We start from the raw sequence: 18,620 nt of genomic DNA, 5'->3' as shown, positions 1-18,620 counted from the left end.
ATCCCAGTAATGAAGAAAGATTCTGAGAGGACTAAAACTACTGTGGCTAACCAAGGAAGTTGAGAGTATTATATTGAAAGAAAACACATTCAAATGGGCCAAAGTCAGTGATAGCCTTGAAAACTGGATAAATTCAGAATCCAGCAAATAAGGAGCGAAAAATAGAGAAAATAAACTCTAAGGGCACAATAGCAAGGAATATAAAAACTGACAATAGGAACTTCTTTGTATATATAAAAAGGAAGAGAGGAGTAAAGTAGACTTAGACCTTGAGAAAATGAATCTGGGGAGATAGTTTTGGGGTACTAGGAAATGTCAGAGGAGTTAGAAATATTTTGCATTAGTCTTGACAGTGGAAGATACCTCACCATCCCATTAATTTCTCACCAGTATTCTTCAGTGTTAAGTACTATCACAAGAGAAGTAATGTTAGACAAACTATGGGACCTAAAAGCAGATAAGTCCCCTGGGCCTAATGGTTGTTATCCTAGGGTCCTAAAGAGGTAGCTACAGAGATAACAGATGCATTGGTTATAATTTTCCAAAAATCGTTCTTGTCTAGAGAAGTACCAGAGGATTGGAAAATGCTGAAATGACTATTTAGAAAGGGAGGGAGACAAAACGCAGGTAACTGTAGACCAACTAGCCCAACTTCTATTGTTGGAAAAGTACTGGAAGCAATTATTAAAGAAGTAATGGCAGAATATTTGGAAACTCATAGTCTAATCATGCAGAATCGACATGGCTTGATTGAAAGGTAAATTGTGTCTGGCTAATTTATTAAAGTTTTTCAAGGAAGTCTCAACCAGAGTAGATGGAGGGAAACCAGTAGGTGTGTTGCATTTGGACTTCTAGAGGCATTCAACAAGTTATCTCACAAAAGACTAAGTCATAAGTTTAGAGCCCATGATTTTGGAAGTAGTGTATTGGCATGGATAGAGATCTGACTCATGGGTAAGTGGGATAAGGTATTCTTTTTCAGATTGGTGACCCATAACCAGTGGGGTCCCACAGAGGTAAGTGCTGGAACAATAATTGTTTACAATGTAAGTGATTTGGAGGAAGATAGCATTATTTGCAGACAACACTAAAGTACGTGGAAAGGCGAGTCATAATAGGGATATAGGCAGTTTGTAGAGAGATGTTGATAGGTTTAGTAAGTGGGCAAAATGTTGGCAAATGGAGTACAATGTGGGAAAATGTGACTTGTTCATTTTGGCAGGGAACCAAAAGAACACATTGTTTAAATGGAGAAAAACCGCAGAAAGCGTTAACATTGATTTTGAAGGGCCTTGGATATGTAACACAGAAAGTTAGCACACAGATATGGTAGATAGTCAGGAAGGCTATTAGAATGTTGGCTCTTATGTCAATGGGATTAGAATAGAAGAGTAGGATAGTATTACTGCAACTGCTGGTGAGACCACATCTGGAATACTCTAAGAAGTTTGGTCTCATTTAAGGAAACATATAATTTCATTGGAGGCAGTTCAAGGAAAGTTCACTAGGATGGTCCCCAGTATGGAAGGCTTGTCTTATGAGCAAAGGCCAAAAACGCTGGGACTGGGGTGATTTCATTGAAATAAAGGATTCTTAACGGGCTTAACAGGGTGAATGCTGAGAGGCTATTTCCCCTCTTGAGAGAGTTTACAACCAGCAAGCATAGAGTCAGAATAAGGAGGCACCAATTTAGGGCTGAGATGGTGAGGAATTTCTTTGCAGGTTGATAGAGGTGTGCGAGCAGTCTCTTTGAGTATACTTAAGGCTGAGATAGATTCTTGATCAGTAGCGGAATCATGGGTTACTGGGAAAGGGCAGGAAAGTGAATGTCGGGAATGTCGGATCAGCCTTGCTAACCAGTCTACAATGTAGAAACGTGTCGAATGTTTTGCTGAGGTCCGTATGGGCTATGCCTTCATTAATCTTCTCTGTCATGTCTTCAAAAAAAACTCAAACAAGTCGGTGAGACACGATTTCTCACACACAAAGATGTGTTGAGTATCCCTAATCAGTCCTTGCCTTTCTAAATGCATGTAAATCTTGTCCCTCAGAATCTCTTCCAACAACATGTTCACCAGTCTATAGCTCCATTGCTTTTCCTTACCACTTTCTTAAATAGTGGCACCACATTAATTGAGAGAGGGAATGTTCTCAATTCTGGTCTCCCTGCTATAGGAAGGATGTGGTGAAACTTGAAAGGTTTCAGAGAAGATTTACAAAGGATGATGCTAGGGTTAGAGGATTTGAGCTGTGGAGTGAGGCTGAATAGACTGGGGCTATTTTCTATGGAGTTTCATAGGCTGAGGGCTAACCCTATTGTGGTTTATGAAATCGTGAGGGGCATGGATAGTATGATTAAACAAGGTCTTTTCCTTGGGGTGGGAGATTCCAAAACTAGATGGCACAGGTTTAAGGTGAGAGTAGAAAGATTTAAAAAGGACTTAAGGGGCAACTTTTTCACAGAGAGGGTGGTGCATGTATGGAATGAGCTCCCAGAGGAAGTGCTGGAGGCTGGTATAGTTACGACATTTTAAAAGCATCTGGATGTGTACATGAATACGTAGGGTTTAGACGGATATGGGACAAATGCAGGCAAATGGGACAGGATTAATTTAACAAATATAGTTGGCATGGACAAGTTGGACTGAAGGGCCTGTTTCCAAGGAGTACAGCTCTATGACTCTGTTAGCCACTGTCCAGTCTTCTGGCACCTCACCTGTGGCTATCAATCATACAACTATCTCAGCAAGGGGTTCAGCAATCACTTCCCTAGCTTCCCACAAAGTTCTGGGTTACATCTGATCAGGTCCTGTTGATTTATCTAACTTTATGCATTTTAAACCCTCCAGCACCTCTTGCTCTGTAATATGGCCATTTTTCAAAATATGAATATTTATTTACCAAAGTTCTCTAGCTGCTATATCCTTTTCCACAGTGAAAACTGGTGCAAAATACTTATTTAGTACTTCACCAATCTCATGCAGTTCCACACATAGATGGTTTTGTTGATCTTTGAGGGGCCCTATTCTCTCCCAAGTTACTCTTCTGTCCTTATGTATTTGCAGAAACACTTTGAATTCTCCTTTGGTCTATTTGTCAAAGCTTTCTCATATTCCCTTTATGCCCTCCTGATTTCCCTCTTGAGTGTACTCTTACTGCCCTTATGCTTCTCTAGGGAGTTGTCATCAAGCCAAAAAGATATTCTGCCCATCTTACAAATGAGCAATAAGTTCTATGAATTTCATTGCTGTTATGATGCCAGATATGACCCAAGTCTGGCAGATCACATCATATAGCATAACTCTTCAGCTGTTCAAAACAAGTGAGATCCTAACCATGCCTGACCAACCTACACTTTTTAAAAACTGAACACAATATCAAAATTTAGGTATGATTCCACAATTGGACACCATATGCTATATAATCCTGAACATACCAAGAATTATGCTGACAACCAATTCAGATTTTAGGTCAGACAGGCAGTATGGCACACTTGCATGGACTGAAAACCACATATAAAGACATTAGGCCATGATGTATATAGTCAGAAAGTACGTGAACACACCCAACACCTGTTTCAGTGCAACGGAAAAGGTGACAGCCATTTGCTGGTTCACTTCTCCGGACAATGCCTCGCCAGAGTCAACCCGCCTTGTTAAAATTTAAACTAAACTTGACAGTTAACTGTCAATCATCTACGACTGATGCAATCTCCTATCACAATGCTGCTAACTGATCTGAGTCCATTTGCCAACTAATCAGCACTTTCCTGTAATACAGTACCAATGTTGCTTTATCTTCTTGTAAAGTGTAATGGCGAAGTAAATGAAAAGCCTCAAAATGTGTTTTTTCAGTGTGACTGTAATTAATAAATTATTTGCAAAGGCAGAATTCTTTTGATTCTCATATTAATAAAACAAGCACAATTTCCAAAAAAGAGGATATACAGTCTTTCAGTTTTGTTCTTGTGCAGCAAATGTGTTAGGTAATGATACTGTAATATTCATAAAGCTTTCTTACAACTTCTTTCACATATCTCTCACTGCGGTTTGCACTGTTGTGGGTAAATTGCAATTCTATCCCTTGAGTGCTTTGAAAATAATCTTAAAAATGAATTGTGGTATAAATCTGTAATATATCCATCAAAGTTTTTATGCAGAAGGACTACATGTAGGAATGATCACGTGTGGAGAGTTCAGCAGTACTTCTGATTTTAATGAAATTGTCTGAACTTTTACTTTCATTTAACCTGAACACTAAATCATTAATCGCAAAGTGCAAGCATGGCTCTAGTCCCTTTCAAAAGAAAGGGAAATTATTTCTACCTTGACAGCTGGGCAGTCATGATGATGAAAATACAGCCAAGTGCCCAAAGACAAGGACATGATCAAATGGACAGTAACTCAGCAGCTGCTGACTGGTGAGAAAAAACAAGTTCATTTTGATGCAGCGAAGAAAAAATTATTAGTGCAGAAATGAAGTTGCTGCCCTCTGTTGGTGTTTTGAGATCTGAGCTGTGTGACAAGGCTAGATGTGAACTCAAACAATCTTTACACCCACACTGACCCTCCTAAGAACATCCCACCCAGATCCACCCCATCCCTGGAACCCAACATTTCCCATGGCTGGTCCACATAGCCTACATATCCCAGGACACCGCGGACAAGTTAGCGTGGCCAATCCACCTAATTTGCACAAACCTGGACTAAGGAGGGAAACTGTAGCACCCAGAAGAAACCCACTCAGACATGAGAAGAATGTGCAATCTCCACACAGTTGTCCAAGGATGGAATTGAACCGGATCCCTGGCGCTGTGAGGCAGCAATGCTAACTGCTGAGTCACCGCGCTGCCCCAGAGGCGGTTGATTACCAGAGTTTTCGCATGATTTTGGAAACCTGTTTAAGGTCACCACTCAGCCTCTGATGTTCCAGGGAAAATAGCCCTAGCCTATTCAGCCTCACCCTATAGTTCAAACTGTCCAATCCCGGCATCATCTTTGTAAATCTTTTCCGAACCCTTTCAAGTTTCACAACACCCTCCCCATAGCTGGGAGACCAGAACTGAATTCATTATTCCAAAAGTAGCCTAACCAATGTCCTGCAAAATGACATCCCAACTTCTGACCTCCATATACTCACCAATAAAGGCAAAGGTACCAAACGTCACCTTCACCACCCTGTCTACTCGCGATTCCACCTTCAATAAACTGTGCTCCCGCACCCCCACCTGTCTTTGTTCAGCAACACTCCCCAGGATCCCACCGTTAAATTTGTAAGTCCTGTCCTGGTTTGCCTGACCAAAATGATAGCTGAGTTGGGAAAGGCTACAACAGAACACATTTTTTACAGAAAATAATGACATCAAAAATGGAATGACAAATGCAAATGCTGGGAAATGAACATTTTTATAAATTCTGCCTTATCTAAAAAGAGAAAAGACAGGCCATGAAAGAAAATCAGATTTTCAAAAGCCACTTTGAGATCAAAGCCTTGAACTTATGCTGATGCTGAAATAATTCGACAACTGTGGTGTGTGAAAATTGGGACTGCTTGTTCCAAATTTCCACCTAATGATGTCTGTGACAGTGTCTAGATATTTTTAATCTACTTGTTCACATGTGCTGATACCCCTCTATGGAGCGGCTGAAGTATGAATGCAGCACTTCTAGCCCGAAACAGGGACACTATCACTGCACCACATGAGCCCTGATGTGTCAGTATTTATGATTGATCAATGAGTCCTCAGAGCCAATGTGACAGTATTATTTAGACTTTGAAAATGTGCTGAGGGAAAATATCATAAACTGGCTGGAATCTCCTGACTGCATTTCCAAAGCACCAAAGCTAAGTTAAGAAAAAGCTAATGAGGGTTTGTCAATGCCAACATCAGCTGATCTTGATGCAAGTGAATCAAATTTGTAGCCTGCAGTAGTTTTGCACAGTGATGGCCTTGTTAATCAGAGCTTAAGCATTGAAAGACCAGTGAACGCTTTTTCATTTAAATTAAGAGTTTCTATCTCAACACAGGCACATTGCTTCCCTTCTGTTTTTAGAGGCAGTGCAGAATGGAAAACAGGGTGAAGCAGAATTTTGTGAGGTTGCGCCCTCAAAAATATAACATTCCTAAAGAGTTTACAGGCTAGGTAGATCTTCTGAGGCTCTGAGCATTGAGATGAGTATATTCCTGAAAAAGACTCTTACGGTAACTCTTATTCCTGAAGACCTGCCGCCAAGATCATCTGCTGAAACAGCTCTGTCTTTGATTATGAAAGATACCACCAGAAGAAAAAAAAATGCAGCAGCGGAAGGGGCTTATTAAATTTAATTCAAGATACCACCTAGCCAGGCACTTGTAAGGTTACCGGCAGCATTCTCAAGGAACTGGCAGAAATCATTCAATTTGGAATGACAACAATGTGATAAAGCAATTTACTTCTATCGCGTAGCAAGTTTTCCATACCAATTGTAGATGCTCTGCACATGTCATTGCAAGCTCCTGTTATTAGCCCTCTGGGGAACTGGTGTGATTTGGTGTTCCAGAAGAATTTTGTAAATAGATGTAGTTTCATTTACAGACTATTCTATTTGCTCTAAAAATTTCTATTTAACATAAACTACAGTATTCCAGCCACATTAACACCCGTCAAAACTTACCCTTTGTTTTTTGCCCCTGTCAATTTGCAAGTTAATTTACCACTCTTCTTTGGACCTCAAAGCCTTATACTTCATTTACCAGCCTGCCAAATGGGACCTTGTGAAATGCATTGCTAAAATACAGGTAGATCACATCTACTGCTCTACTTCATCAGTCCTACTTACTATCTCTACAAAGGAAAGGCACATGCCTCAAGGTTTGGTTTTGGGTGATCAGGATTATTCTTGAGGAAGGTGTAGGAAAACTGCAGACCTCCACATATGAATGCTGTGGCAATATGAAAAAGAAGTTGAACATATTTAAGCACTCAGCATCTGTGGAAAAAGAAACAGGTAAGGTTTAAGGTCAATGACATTTGCTACTCCAATTTTCTGCTCAAAGAAGGGACTCCTGATGAAGTATAATTGGATTGATGTCTGCATTGTTGCATTATTCCAACTAATTGTCCATCATGAATATGTGAAAGAAGATGCTTTGAGAAGGCCATTTACACAAGGTCATTATATTTAGCATGGTTCAGTTTGTTGACCCAATGTCCATAGACCTATGCAGTAAAAACCAAAAGAACTGCAGATGCTGTAAATAAGAAACAAAAACCAAAGTTTCTAGAGAAGCTGACCAGGTCTGGCGGCATCTGTGAAGAAAAATCAGAGTTAATGTTTCACGTCCTGTGACCTTTCCTCAGAACTGATGGTAGCTGGGAAAACGTCGGCAGAAGATAAGGTGGGTGGAGGGTGTAAGGTGTAAATGATAGATGGGGATAGAGCCCAAAGAGAGAGAAGAGCGATTGGACAGGCAAAGGAGTGAATTGCAATCTGGCTAGGAGGGTGCATACCTGTTAATGGAGACTGTTAGTGGCTAACAATAGGGAGTGTGTAACAGCAGGCTATGTGATAACAGGGCCTGGCATGTAGAGGTGGGAGGTAGCACATTGGAGAGCTTAGATCCTAAAATTATTAATCTTGACATTGAGTTCAGAGGGCTGCAGTGTCCCCAGGCAGAAGATGAGGTTCTTCCAGCTTGCGCTGAGCTTCGCTGGAACACTGTAACAAGCCTGAGACAGAGGCACCTGGGTGTTGGTAAGGGAACAGGGTGGTGTGTTAAATGGCAGGCAGCTGGAAGCTCAGGGTCATTTTTGCGAGCAGAGATCATAGGTGTTGCTCGAAGCAGTCACCCCGTCTACACTTTGTTTCCCTGATGTAGAGGAGACCACATTGTGATCAGTGAATGCAGTAAACTAGATTGAGGGAAGTGTACTGCTTTGCCTGGAAGGTATGTGTGAAACCTTGGATACTGAGGAGGGAGGAGGTAAATGGGCAAGTGTTTCACCTTTGGCAATTGCAGGGAAAGGTGCCGTAGGGCTGTGGGGTGTACAGGTGTTGGGAGTGCAGGAAGAGTGGACCAGATGTCCCGGAGGGAATGTTCCCTGCGAAAACTGACAAGGAAGGAGAGGGAAATATGTCTGGAGGTCGCGGAAGTGGCGCCTGATGATCATCTGGACGTGGATGATGGTAGGATGGTAGGTAAGAATAAGGGGGACCCTATCATTGTTGCGGAGGTAAGAGAGGGGATGAGGCAGAAGTGTGGGTCGGACCCGGTTGAGGGTCCTCTCCGCCTTCCGCAGGGACCCTTCCGTCCGGGACACCCTAGCCCACTCTTCCTTCACCCCCAATAGCCTCCCCACAGCCTTACGGCACCTTTCTCGCCGAAGATGTAATACCTGCCCATTTATGTCCTCCCTCCCCAGTATTCAACAGCCAAAACATACCTTCCAGGTGAAGCAAAACTTCACCTGCATTTCCCAGAATCCGTCTACTGCATTTGCTGCTCACAATGTGGTCTCCACATTGAAGAAATGAAGCACAGACTGGGTGACCACCTCACAGAGCATCTATGTTCTGTTCGCAAAAATGACCCTGAGCCACCTGTTCCCTGGCCGACATCTCTGACTCTGGCTTGCTGAGTGTGCCAACAAAGCTCAGTGCAAGCTGGAAGAACAACACAGCATTTTTTGCTTGGGAACCCACTGAACTCATTATCAAGTTTGCTAATTTTAGGACTTGAACTCTCCCATGTCCGAGCCCCAAACCCAGGCCTTGTTATCATATAGTTCACCATGACACGCTACCTATTGTTAGCCACTAAGAGCTTCCATTAACAGGCATTCACAGTTCTAGCCAGATCGTAACCAACTCTCTTGCCTGTCCAACTATTTTTCTGTCTCTTTGGGCTCTATCCCCGCCTATCATTTGCTCCTTACACCCTCTGCCCACACTTCCTTCTGCATATGTACCAACATTTTCCTTGCTACCATCAGTTCTGAGGAAGGGTCACCAGACCCAAGACGTTAACTCTGATTTTTTCTTCACAGATGCTGCCACACCTGCTGATCTTTTCTGGCAATTTCAGTTTTCTGATTAACAGCATCTGCCGTTCTTTCGATTCTTTTATTCTGAAAATACCTCCTTGGTTTTACTACTTGTGACATATCCAAGCTTCTACAGTCCCAGTTTTCACCTTCTGCTTTATCATCAGAACCTTCTTGCTACCTATCACACATTTTCTCCACAAATTCCCCTCACTTCCTTTTTCTCTCACCATTTTTAAAACTTCCCATTTTAGAAAAAAATTATGATGCCTTTAACCTAATTTAATAATTAACCTGTTCTGAGATGGTATTATATAGCTCTCAAGCAGGTGGGACTTTGAACTGCTATTCACCGCCTTTAGATTTCATTTCACTTCTTTCATATTTCACATCAAGCTTCAATTACTTTAAAATGTTTTGATGTGGTACAGCACTTCATAAATGTAAATTGTTATTATAACTCACACTTCTTGAATTTAAGCTGTGTAAAGCCAACTTACTCATGGTAAAACTCCTAAGTTCAGCTTTGTAGCAAGCCTTGAATCAAATTAAAATATTTGTTATCGTGTGTGGATATAAAACGTTTGTAACAAAAAACGAAGATAAACAATAGAAGCTGAAGCATTAGCTCACCTAGCATTATAAACACCAAGATGCTAAGAAATATTAGTTTTGTGATAACACTCCTGAGATTCATGTGGGACTAACAGGAATTTGAAAATATTTAGTCCAAATATAAATGCATGATGATTTGTCCCAGTGAATAAGTGAAAAATTGGATTCTTGTGGCAGAGTAATTTTGAGATATTATAATATTCAAACAGTTCTTCAGAGGGTTAATAATTAAATGAACAATTAAAAATACGATAAATGTACAAATATTTCACTTATTTGAACATCATTTTGCTACAAGCCAAACTTGTGAGTAGAGGGTACTGCATTAATTTCTGTTTGAATAGACCTATTAGTCACAGTAAATGAGTTTTGGATGTAAAAATGAATATTCTCATTACTCATTAATAATGAATATTCAGATAATAAATTTTTGGGTGCCAGAGGAGGTAGAATACTGTGCAACTGCAGAATGCCTGTTGGCTGCAGTTCTTTTCAGGGAATTGCACTGTAATGGCTTATCAATCAAAACATATAACAGACCATAAGGTGGTTAGTGTCCCAGCTCTTGTTTGAACCTAGAACTTCATCCAGAAATGGTTAGATTGGGGCTTATTCTACAATCTTTCCTGCTGGAATTTGTAATATTGCTGACAAATTAGAGATAGCAGTTGCATGGAAGTAAAATACTTCCCCTTGAGAAAAATAAGATGTAGCTGAATGGCTCTATAAAGATTATTTAGACACTTAATGCAATCAAGTTCCAAAATATTATTTGCCAAGACGCTGCGTCAGAAACGATTTACCAGGATGTTGCTGGGAATGGAGGTTTTAAGTAACAAGGAAGAGGCAGGACAGGCTGTAGTTGTTTACACTGCAGCATAGGAGGTTGAGGGGTGACCTTATAGAGGTTTATAAAATCATGAGGGGTATAGATTATGTGAATGGTAGGTGTCTTTTCCCCAGGGTGGGTGATTTCAAGACTAGCACGCATATTTTTAAGATGAGAGGAGAAAGATTTAAAAAGGACATGAGGGGGAGCTTTTTTACACAAGGAATAGTTCATATGTGGAATGAACTTCCAGAGGAAGTGGTGAAGACAAGAACAATTAGTACATTTAAAAGACATTTGGATAAGTACATGTACAGGAGAGGTTTAGAGGAATTTGGGCCAGGGGCAGGCAGGTGGGACTAGTTTAGTTTGGGCTTTATGTGGCATGGACTGGTTGAACTGAAGGCTTTGTTTCTGTGCTGTATGATTGTAAGATAAACTGCGTCAAGTCTGTATGCTGTACGTTGTGCAATTTTGGCAGTTTTTGTTGGGTCATTTGGTGGGACAACTTTTTATTAGTTGTACAGGAATTCTTTTCTGTGCACGTAAATTTCTGGTCCCATCAATGTGTAGAATATTAGTCTTGAACAATGAAATATTTCAATTTCTGATGAGCAGTATCTCCATTTTACAGTCCTTGGTCAGACATAGCAGTATTTACATTTAGGCTGAGTTCACATTTATCTGTTACAAATATATTTCCTCAGTTCGAATCAGAAAAGACCCCCTCTTTTAACAGTGAAATTGTTTAGTATTTTCCTACATCAGTCTCTATGAATGACATTGTGTATGAGCTTTTGACCAATATAGTCAAAAATATGCCATAATTCCATTTGAATTCCTTAATATCTGCTGTACCCACATACTGGTTTTCTGTGATTCATGCATGAGGATGCCCAGATCCCTCTGCACTAAAGCACTCTGACATTTGTATTCCATTTAGAGAATAGGCTGCCTTTTTATTGCTGTGACCAAAATGGATAACCTCACACTTAGCCATGTTAGAAGTCATCTGCCAGATTTTGGCCCATTCACCTAACTTACCTGTGTCCATTTTTAAATTGCTTATTTCTTCATTTGGAATTTATTTTTCTCCCTTTTTTAGTGTAATTTGCAAATATGGTTATAGTACTTTTAATCCCCACATCCAGTCCTTTATCATACATTGTAAGTAGTTGTGACCTGACTCTGTAACCCCATTAGTTAGATCTTGCCAACCAGACAAAAACCCATTTCTCCTAACTTTCTGCTTTCAGTTGGTTAGCAATCCTCTGTCCAAGCTAATACATTATCCCTAACCCCATATGATCTTAACTTAATAAAAAATTAATACGCCTTAACAAATGCCTTTTGGAAATCCAGATATACTACACACATAGGATCCCCATTTTCCACCTTGCTTGTTACATCTTTGAAGAAATGTAGCAAATTAGTCAAACACAGTTTACTTTAAGTAAAATTTTGCTGACTCTGATGGATTGTGTTTTGACTTTCCAACTGTCCTGTTATTAGTTTCTTCATAATGATTTTGAACAATTTTCCAACAACAAACTTAACTGGCTTATAGTTTCCTGCTTTCTGCCTCCTCCCTTTTTGAATATGGGTGTTATATTGGCATTTTTCCAATCCACTGATTTTTTGTTTGTTTCCCCTTGCCTTTCTGGGATATAACCTGCCACTGCTCATTAATTGGCCTACACCTTAGTCTTCCTTCCAAGTCTACTCGGGTAAGCTATATCTTTATGCCTATGTTATGACCTTTGCTTAACTCCAGAACACTAGTGTGAGACTCCAGTTTCTCACCCTCCAACTGAAATTGAAATTCTAGCATGCTGTGATGACTCTTCCCTTGGTGACCCTTTTCTATGAGATTATTAATTAATCCTACCTCATTACTCAATACCAAATGCAGAATAGCCTGCTCTCTGGATGGCTCCACAACTTATTGCTCCAAGAAACAATCTCTGGTACATTCAACAAACCCTCCTCAGGGCTATGTTTGTGAATTAATCCAAGCTATTTGCATTTTAAAATCATTCATGATTATTGTTATACCTTTCCTACAAGACCCCAGTATTTCCTGTTTTATACAATGACCTTCTGCTGGCTGACTGTTTGGGGACCTCTAGATTACTCAGACCAGGGACTTTTCTTTTCCTAGCAATTTGTTACTTCTGCCCAGATTGATTCTACATCTTGATCTCCAATGTTGATATCATTTCTTGTTGGAGCACTGTCCCCTTCCAGGTGAATTCATAATGGTCAAAAAAGAGATTACAGACCAGTTGAACAAATACTTTGCATCTGCCATCACTAAGGAGAACACAAATAATCTTCAGCAAATGTTCTGGGACAGAGGGTCAAGCAAGAAGGAAGAACTGAAGGAAATCCTTATTAGTAAAGAAATGGTAATGGAGAAATTTGGAATAAAACATAAGTCCCCAGGACCAGATCCTCTGCATCCCAGAGTACTAAAGGAAGTGGCCATAGAAATAGCAAATGCATTGGTTATCATTTTCCAGCATTCTATAGACTCTGGCAGAGTTCCGATGGATTGGAGGGCACTAATGTAAGCCTTTTACAAAGGGAGGGAAAATGAAAATTGGGAATTATAGGCCAGTTAGCCTGACATCAGTGGTGGAGAAAATGCTGGAGCAATCATTAAGGATGTAATAACTGAGCATTTGGAAAGCGTGGACAGAATCGGCCCTAGTCAGCATGGATTCGCTAAAGGGAAATCATGCTTGACAAATTTTCTGGAATTTTTTTAAGGATGTGACCAGTAGAGTAGACAATGGTGAAACATTAGATCTTGTGTATTCTGACTTTCAAAAGACGTTTGACAAGGGTCCACAAAGGAGATTAGTCAGAAAAATTCAAGTCCATGGTATCGGAGGTAATGTATTGACAAGGATGGAGCACTGGTTGGCAGACGGGAAGCAGACAGTTGGAATAAACAGGTCCTTTTTAGAGTGGCAAGGAGTGACGTGTGCGGTGCTATAAGTTTCAGTGCTGGGACCTCAGCTGTTCACATTGTACATTAACAACTTAGGTGAAGGAACTGAATGCAATATCTCCAAATCTGCAGATGACACTAAGCTGGGTGGCAGTGTGTGCTGTGAGGAGGATGCTAAGAGGCTGCAGAGTGACTTGGACAGTCTGGCTGCGAGGGAAAATACTTGACAAATGCAATATAATGTGGATAAATGTGATGTTATCCACTTTGGTCACAAAAACAGGAACACAGATCATTATCTGAATGGTGGCAGCTTAGGAAAAGGCGAGATGCAATGAGTCCTGGGTATCATGGTGGAACAGTCGCTGAAGGTTGGCATTCAGGTACAGCAGGCAGTAAAGAAAGCTAATGACATGCTGTCTTTCAAGAGGATTTGGGTATCAGGGTAAGGATGTCTTACTGCAGCTATGCACAGCTTTGAAGAGGCCACACTTTGTGTACTGCGTGCAGTTTTGATCTCCTAGTCTGAGGAAGGTTGTTCTTGCTGATGATGGAGTCCAGTGAAGGTTCAATCAGACTGGTTCCTAGGACGGTAGGATTGACATATAAAGACAGACTAGATCAACTGGGCCTGTATTCGCTAGAATTTAAATGGATGAAGGGCGATCTCATAGAAATATATAAAATCCTGATGCGGGAAGAATGTTTTCAATGGTGGACAAGTCCAGAACAAGGGGTCACATTCTAAGTATAAGTGTAAGCCATTCAGGACTGAGATGAGGATGAATTTCTTCATTTAGAGAGTTGTGAATCTGTGGAATTCTCTCTCACATGTAGCAGTTGGTGCCAGTTCATTAGATATATTCGAGAGGAAGTTGACATGGCCGTCACAGCTAAAAGGATCAAGGGGTATGGGGAGAGGGTGGGAATGCGATACTGAGATTGCATGATCATATTGAATAGAGGTACAGGCTAAAAGGGCTGGATGGTCTACTCTTGCACCTACTTTCCATGTTTCTGTGTTTCTTTTACCAACACCTCCTTTTCCTTCCTGCCTTTCCTTCCAAAACATTAAATATCCTTACAAATTAGATTCCCAAGCCTAGTCTCCCTGCAACTGTCTCAGTACTTGCAACGAAATCGTACCCATTTATGCCTATATTGCTGTTAACTCATTAATTTTATTCTGAATGCTTTGTGCATTCAGATACAAAGTCTGTGCTTCTTGGTGAGGAGCATATCCACTGCTAAGTGGACATGTGTACTGCATTCACATTGTTCAGAATGATAGACAACAGAGACAAGAAAATTCCCAAACATTATGACGTCCTTGTTGTTTTCTTCACCACTTTGCATTGTTGATCTTCTGGAAATTGGGGGCACATGCCTGGGAAATAATTAAAATAAAATATTAATCTGCATCCATCCACACGAGACTTGGAGTCTTGTAGATTTTATTGACCTATTTGAAAGTGTCGCAGGTCCTGTAATTTCCCAACAGCCAATCTCTAATTGTTTGTTAGCGGTGTTAGAATTTCATACTTGATCAGGAACAATAGTAGTATCAGTTTACTATCTGACCATTCACTGACAATTAATGTAAAAATGAATGCATTGCTTTCCAGATCCTTGCAAGTTTATAGAAGACAAACTACACAGGATCACTGATGTTTGAACAGTGTATTCTTTTCCTAAAGTCACCCAGGTTGACGGGGTTGTTAAGAAGGCATACAGTGTTTTAGCTTTTATTAATAGAGGGATCAAGTTCCGGAACCAAGAGGTTATGCTGCAGCTGTACAAAACTCTGATGCGGCAGCACTTGGAATATTGCGTACAGTTCTGGTCACCGCATTATAAGAAGGATGTGGAAGCTTTGGAAAGGGTGCAGAGGACATTTACTAGGACATTGCCTGGTATGGAGGGAAGGTCTTACGAGGCAAGGCTGAGGGACTTGAGGCTGTTTTCGTTAGAGAGAAGAAGGTTGAGAGGTGACTTAATTGAGACATATAAAATAATCAGAGGGTTAGATAGGGTGGATAGGGAGAGCCTTTTTCCTAGGATGGTGACGGCGAGCACGAGGGGGCATAGCTTTAAATTGAGGAGTGAAAGATATAGGACAGATGTCAGAGGTAGTTTCTTTACTCAGAGAGTAGTAAGGGAATGGATGCTTTGCCTGCAACGGTAGTAGATTCGCCAACTTTAAGTACATTTAAGTCGTCATTGGACAAGCATATGGACGTACATGGAATAGTGTAGGTTAGATAGGCATGACAGGTCAGCACAACATCGAGGGCCGAAGAGCCTGTACTCTGCTGTAATGTTCTATGTTCTATGTTCTATATGGTGGCATTGATTTCTAGAAAAAAAAAGCCGTGCATAGTGCTGCCCATGCATGGGGTTAAATGAGTGGCTAACTGATTACTGATTTAAAATAATGCTGTAACAGTTAAGACCACTCATGATTATTGAAAATCATTGGAATCATAATGTCAATGATATGCTCTTAAGTGTACATGGGGAAGGTAATTTGCAATTAGGAGTTAACTGACCATCAGCCTGGACCCCAATTAAATCCAAATTTCTATTGTAAAAAATATATTGCTTATTTCTTTTGTACTGAGGAGCACCTTATCTCCTTCACCACTATTGTAAAACAGGGCAGGCAAGTCAATTCATTAGTCCCCAGGATGACCTTCCATATCAAACAGATGTTCACCTGCACATCTGCCAATGTGGTATATTGTATCCATTGCACCCGGTGTGGCTCCCTCTACATTGGGGAAACCAAGCGGAGGCTTGGGGACCGCTTTGCAGAACACCTCCGCTCGGATCGCAACAAACAACTGCACCACCCAGTCGCAAACCATTTTAACTCCCCCTCCCATTCCGCAGACGACATGTCCATCATGGGCCTCCTGCAGTGCCACAATGTTGGCACCCGAAGGTTGCAGGAACAGCAACTCATATTCCACTTGGGAACCCTGCAGCCCAATGGTATCAACGTGGACTTCACAAGCTTCAAAATCTCCCCTTCCCCCACTGCATACCAAAACCAGCCCAGTTCTTCCCCTCCCCCCACTGCATCACAAAACCAGCCCAGCTCGTCCCCTCCCCCCACTGCATTTTAAAACCAGCCTAGCCTGTCTCTGCTTCCCTAACCTGTTCTTCCTCTCACCCATCCCGTCCTCCCACCTCAAGCCGCACCTCCATTTCCTACCTACTAACCTCATCCTGCCTCCTTGACCTGTCCATCTTCCCTGGACTGACCTATCCCCCCCTACCTCCCCACCTATACTCTCCTCTCTACCTATCTTGTTTTCTCTCCATCTTCAGTCCGCCTCCCCCCTCTCCTTATTTATTCCAGTTCCTTCTCCCCATCCCCCTTTCTGGGTCTGGGCCCGAAACATCAGCTTTCATGCTCCTGAGATGCTGCTTGGCCTGCTGTGTTCATCCAGCTCCACACTTTGTTATCTTGGATTCTCCAGCATCTGCAGTTCCCATTATCATTAGTGAGCAGTTTGAGTGCCATTCCTTCTGGACAGTTCTGTTATCAAATGCACTGATAATGTGGACCGTCACTGGCTTCTATTTATAACCTTCCTTTTAGATATTTCCAACTCCACTGCAGTCACATGATAACTTATGGTTTGGAGAGAAATCCTGATCAGCACCATTTCCTTTGAAAAAGGTAATGAGGATGTACCAAATTTGAAGTGTGTTTAAAAATACAGTCTAATATAAATCAATCAAATGGTGCTCTGTTGCTGTATAAAATATGGGGTAGCTTGGTAGAATTTAACAGTTTCTTGTCAAAGCCCCAACGACAGATGATCAATAATTCAGAATGTCATTCTTGCAAGATTTTCTAGCAGCTGACAGCAGAACTTTTTAAAATTCATTTGCAGGATGAGGGCATCACTGGCTAGGCTGCATTTATTGCCCATCCCTAATTGCCCAGAGGGCAGTTAAGAGTCAACCGCATTGCTGTGGATCTGAGTCACATGTGGGTCAGACCAGGTCAGGACAGAATTACCTTTCCGAAAGGGCCTTCGTGAACCAGACGGAGTTTTCCTGACAATCAGCAATTGTTTAATTGTCATCATTAGACTCTGAATTCCAGATATTTTGTTGAATTCAAATTTCACCTTCTGCCGTGGTGGGATTTGAACTTAGGTCCTCAGAAGTTTATCTGGGTCTCTGGATTAATAGCTGAGCAGTAATACCACTAGGCCATCACCTCCCTAAATTGCTGGACCAAAAGACCTCCTCGTTTTTAAGGTAAATAAATCAAAATCGAAAAGGATGGGCAAAGAAGCAGAGAGGAACTTGTCTTATAGCCAGCTCAAAACACGAACGCAAGTTTGGAAGAGTTCATACATTAATTCTGTGTGTTTTACATTGATTCACCCATACTTTGTAAACGTGTGTAATTTCAACATTTGTACTCTTAGGATGTGCTGAATATTTTTTCTCCCTTTCTCCTGTCATCCAATTTCAAGTGCAATAATTTTCAAACTATCTTCAAATACATTTTTGCAGCATATATGACTTGTGTGTGGCAAATACCCAGCACATCATGTGAAGTATTTCTCAGCCTGTTGTTCTTCAATACGATGGACTAACTGTGTTGCTTTCTTTTCTTTTAGCTCACCTCATTACGCCTGTCCTGAAGTCATCAGGGTAAGCATACCAAGGAAGAACTTAATGGCTGCTTCTTAATTTGAATGCAAACCATCATAAAGATAGTAATAGCTTGATCAGGCAAATATTGTAAAACAAATGTTGTCATATGTTACCATGTAAATACCTTGTGTAATGAAGCATAAAAATACTGAAAAGCATAGAAACAAACCAGGTTAAAAAATGGAGATTTATTACAATAGTAAGTTTGTTTCAGACACCGCACACAATTCATTCAGGATTTGGTTCTATGCTGGAAATATGTTTTGGACAATAGTATGAAATCAGATCCATCTAATTTGTCCCTTTCTCACCACCTGGGGCAGTACTTCTCACTGCTTCTCCTGAGACTGCTGCTTTGTTCTTCACTGCCTTCTACAACAGGCCCTATAGCTTTTCTTCCTGCCTTTGATTAACTTGAAAATCATCCAAAGTCCAGACAATGGAAAAGACTCTTTCTCCTCTCATGATACTGTCACTATGACCACCTTCATTGTTATCCTAGTCACTGAGCAGC

At 41.0% G+C, this 18,620-nt stretch overlaps 1 protein-coding gene across 1 annotated transcript in view; it reads left to right on the top strand.

Annotated features, from left to right (window-relative positions):
• LOC125459494 (serine/threonine-protein kinase BRSK2-like) overlaps positions 1–18,620 on the top strand; it is an 865,025-nt gene that overhangs the window by 696,434 nt on the left and 149,971 nt on the right. The window contains 1 exon segment of the mRNA XM_059652027.1: positions 18,070–18,103. Coding sequence (XP_059508010.1) covers positions 18,070–18,103 — 34 coding nt within the window.

The sequence above is a fragment of the Stegostoma tigrinum genome, chromosome 17, assembly GCF_030684315.1.
Source record: "Stegostoma tigrinum isolate sSteTig4 chromosome 17, sSteTig4.hap1, whole genome shotgun sequence".
NCBI classification, from domain to species: domain Eukaryota; kingdom Metazoa; phylum Chordata; class Chondrichthyes; order Orectolobiformes; family Stegostomatidae; genus Stegostoma; species Stegostoma tigrinum.
This window is presented reverse-complemented; position numbering and strand designations above follow the sequence as displayed.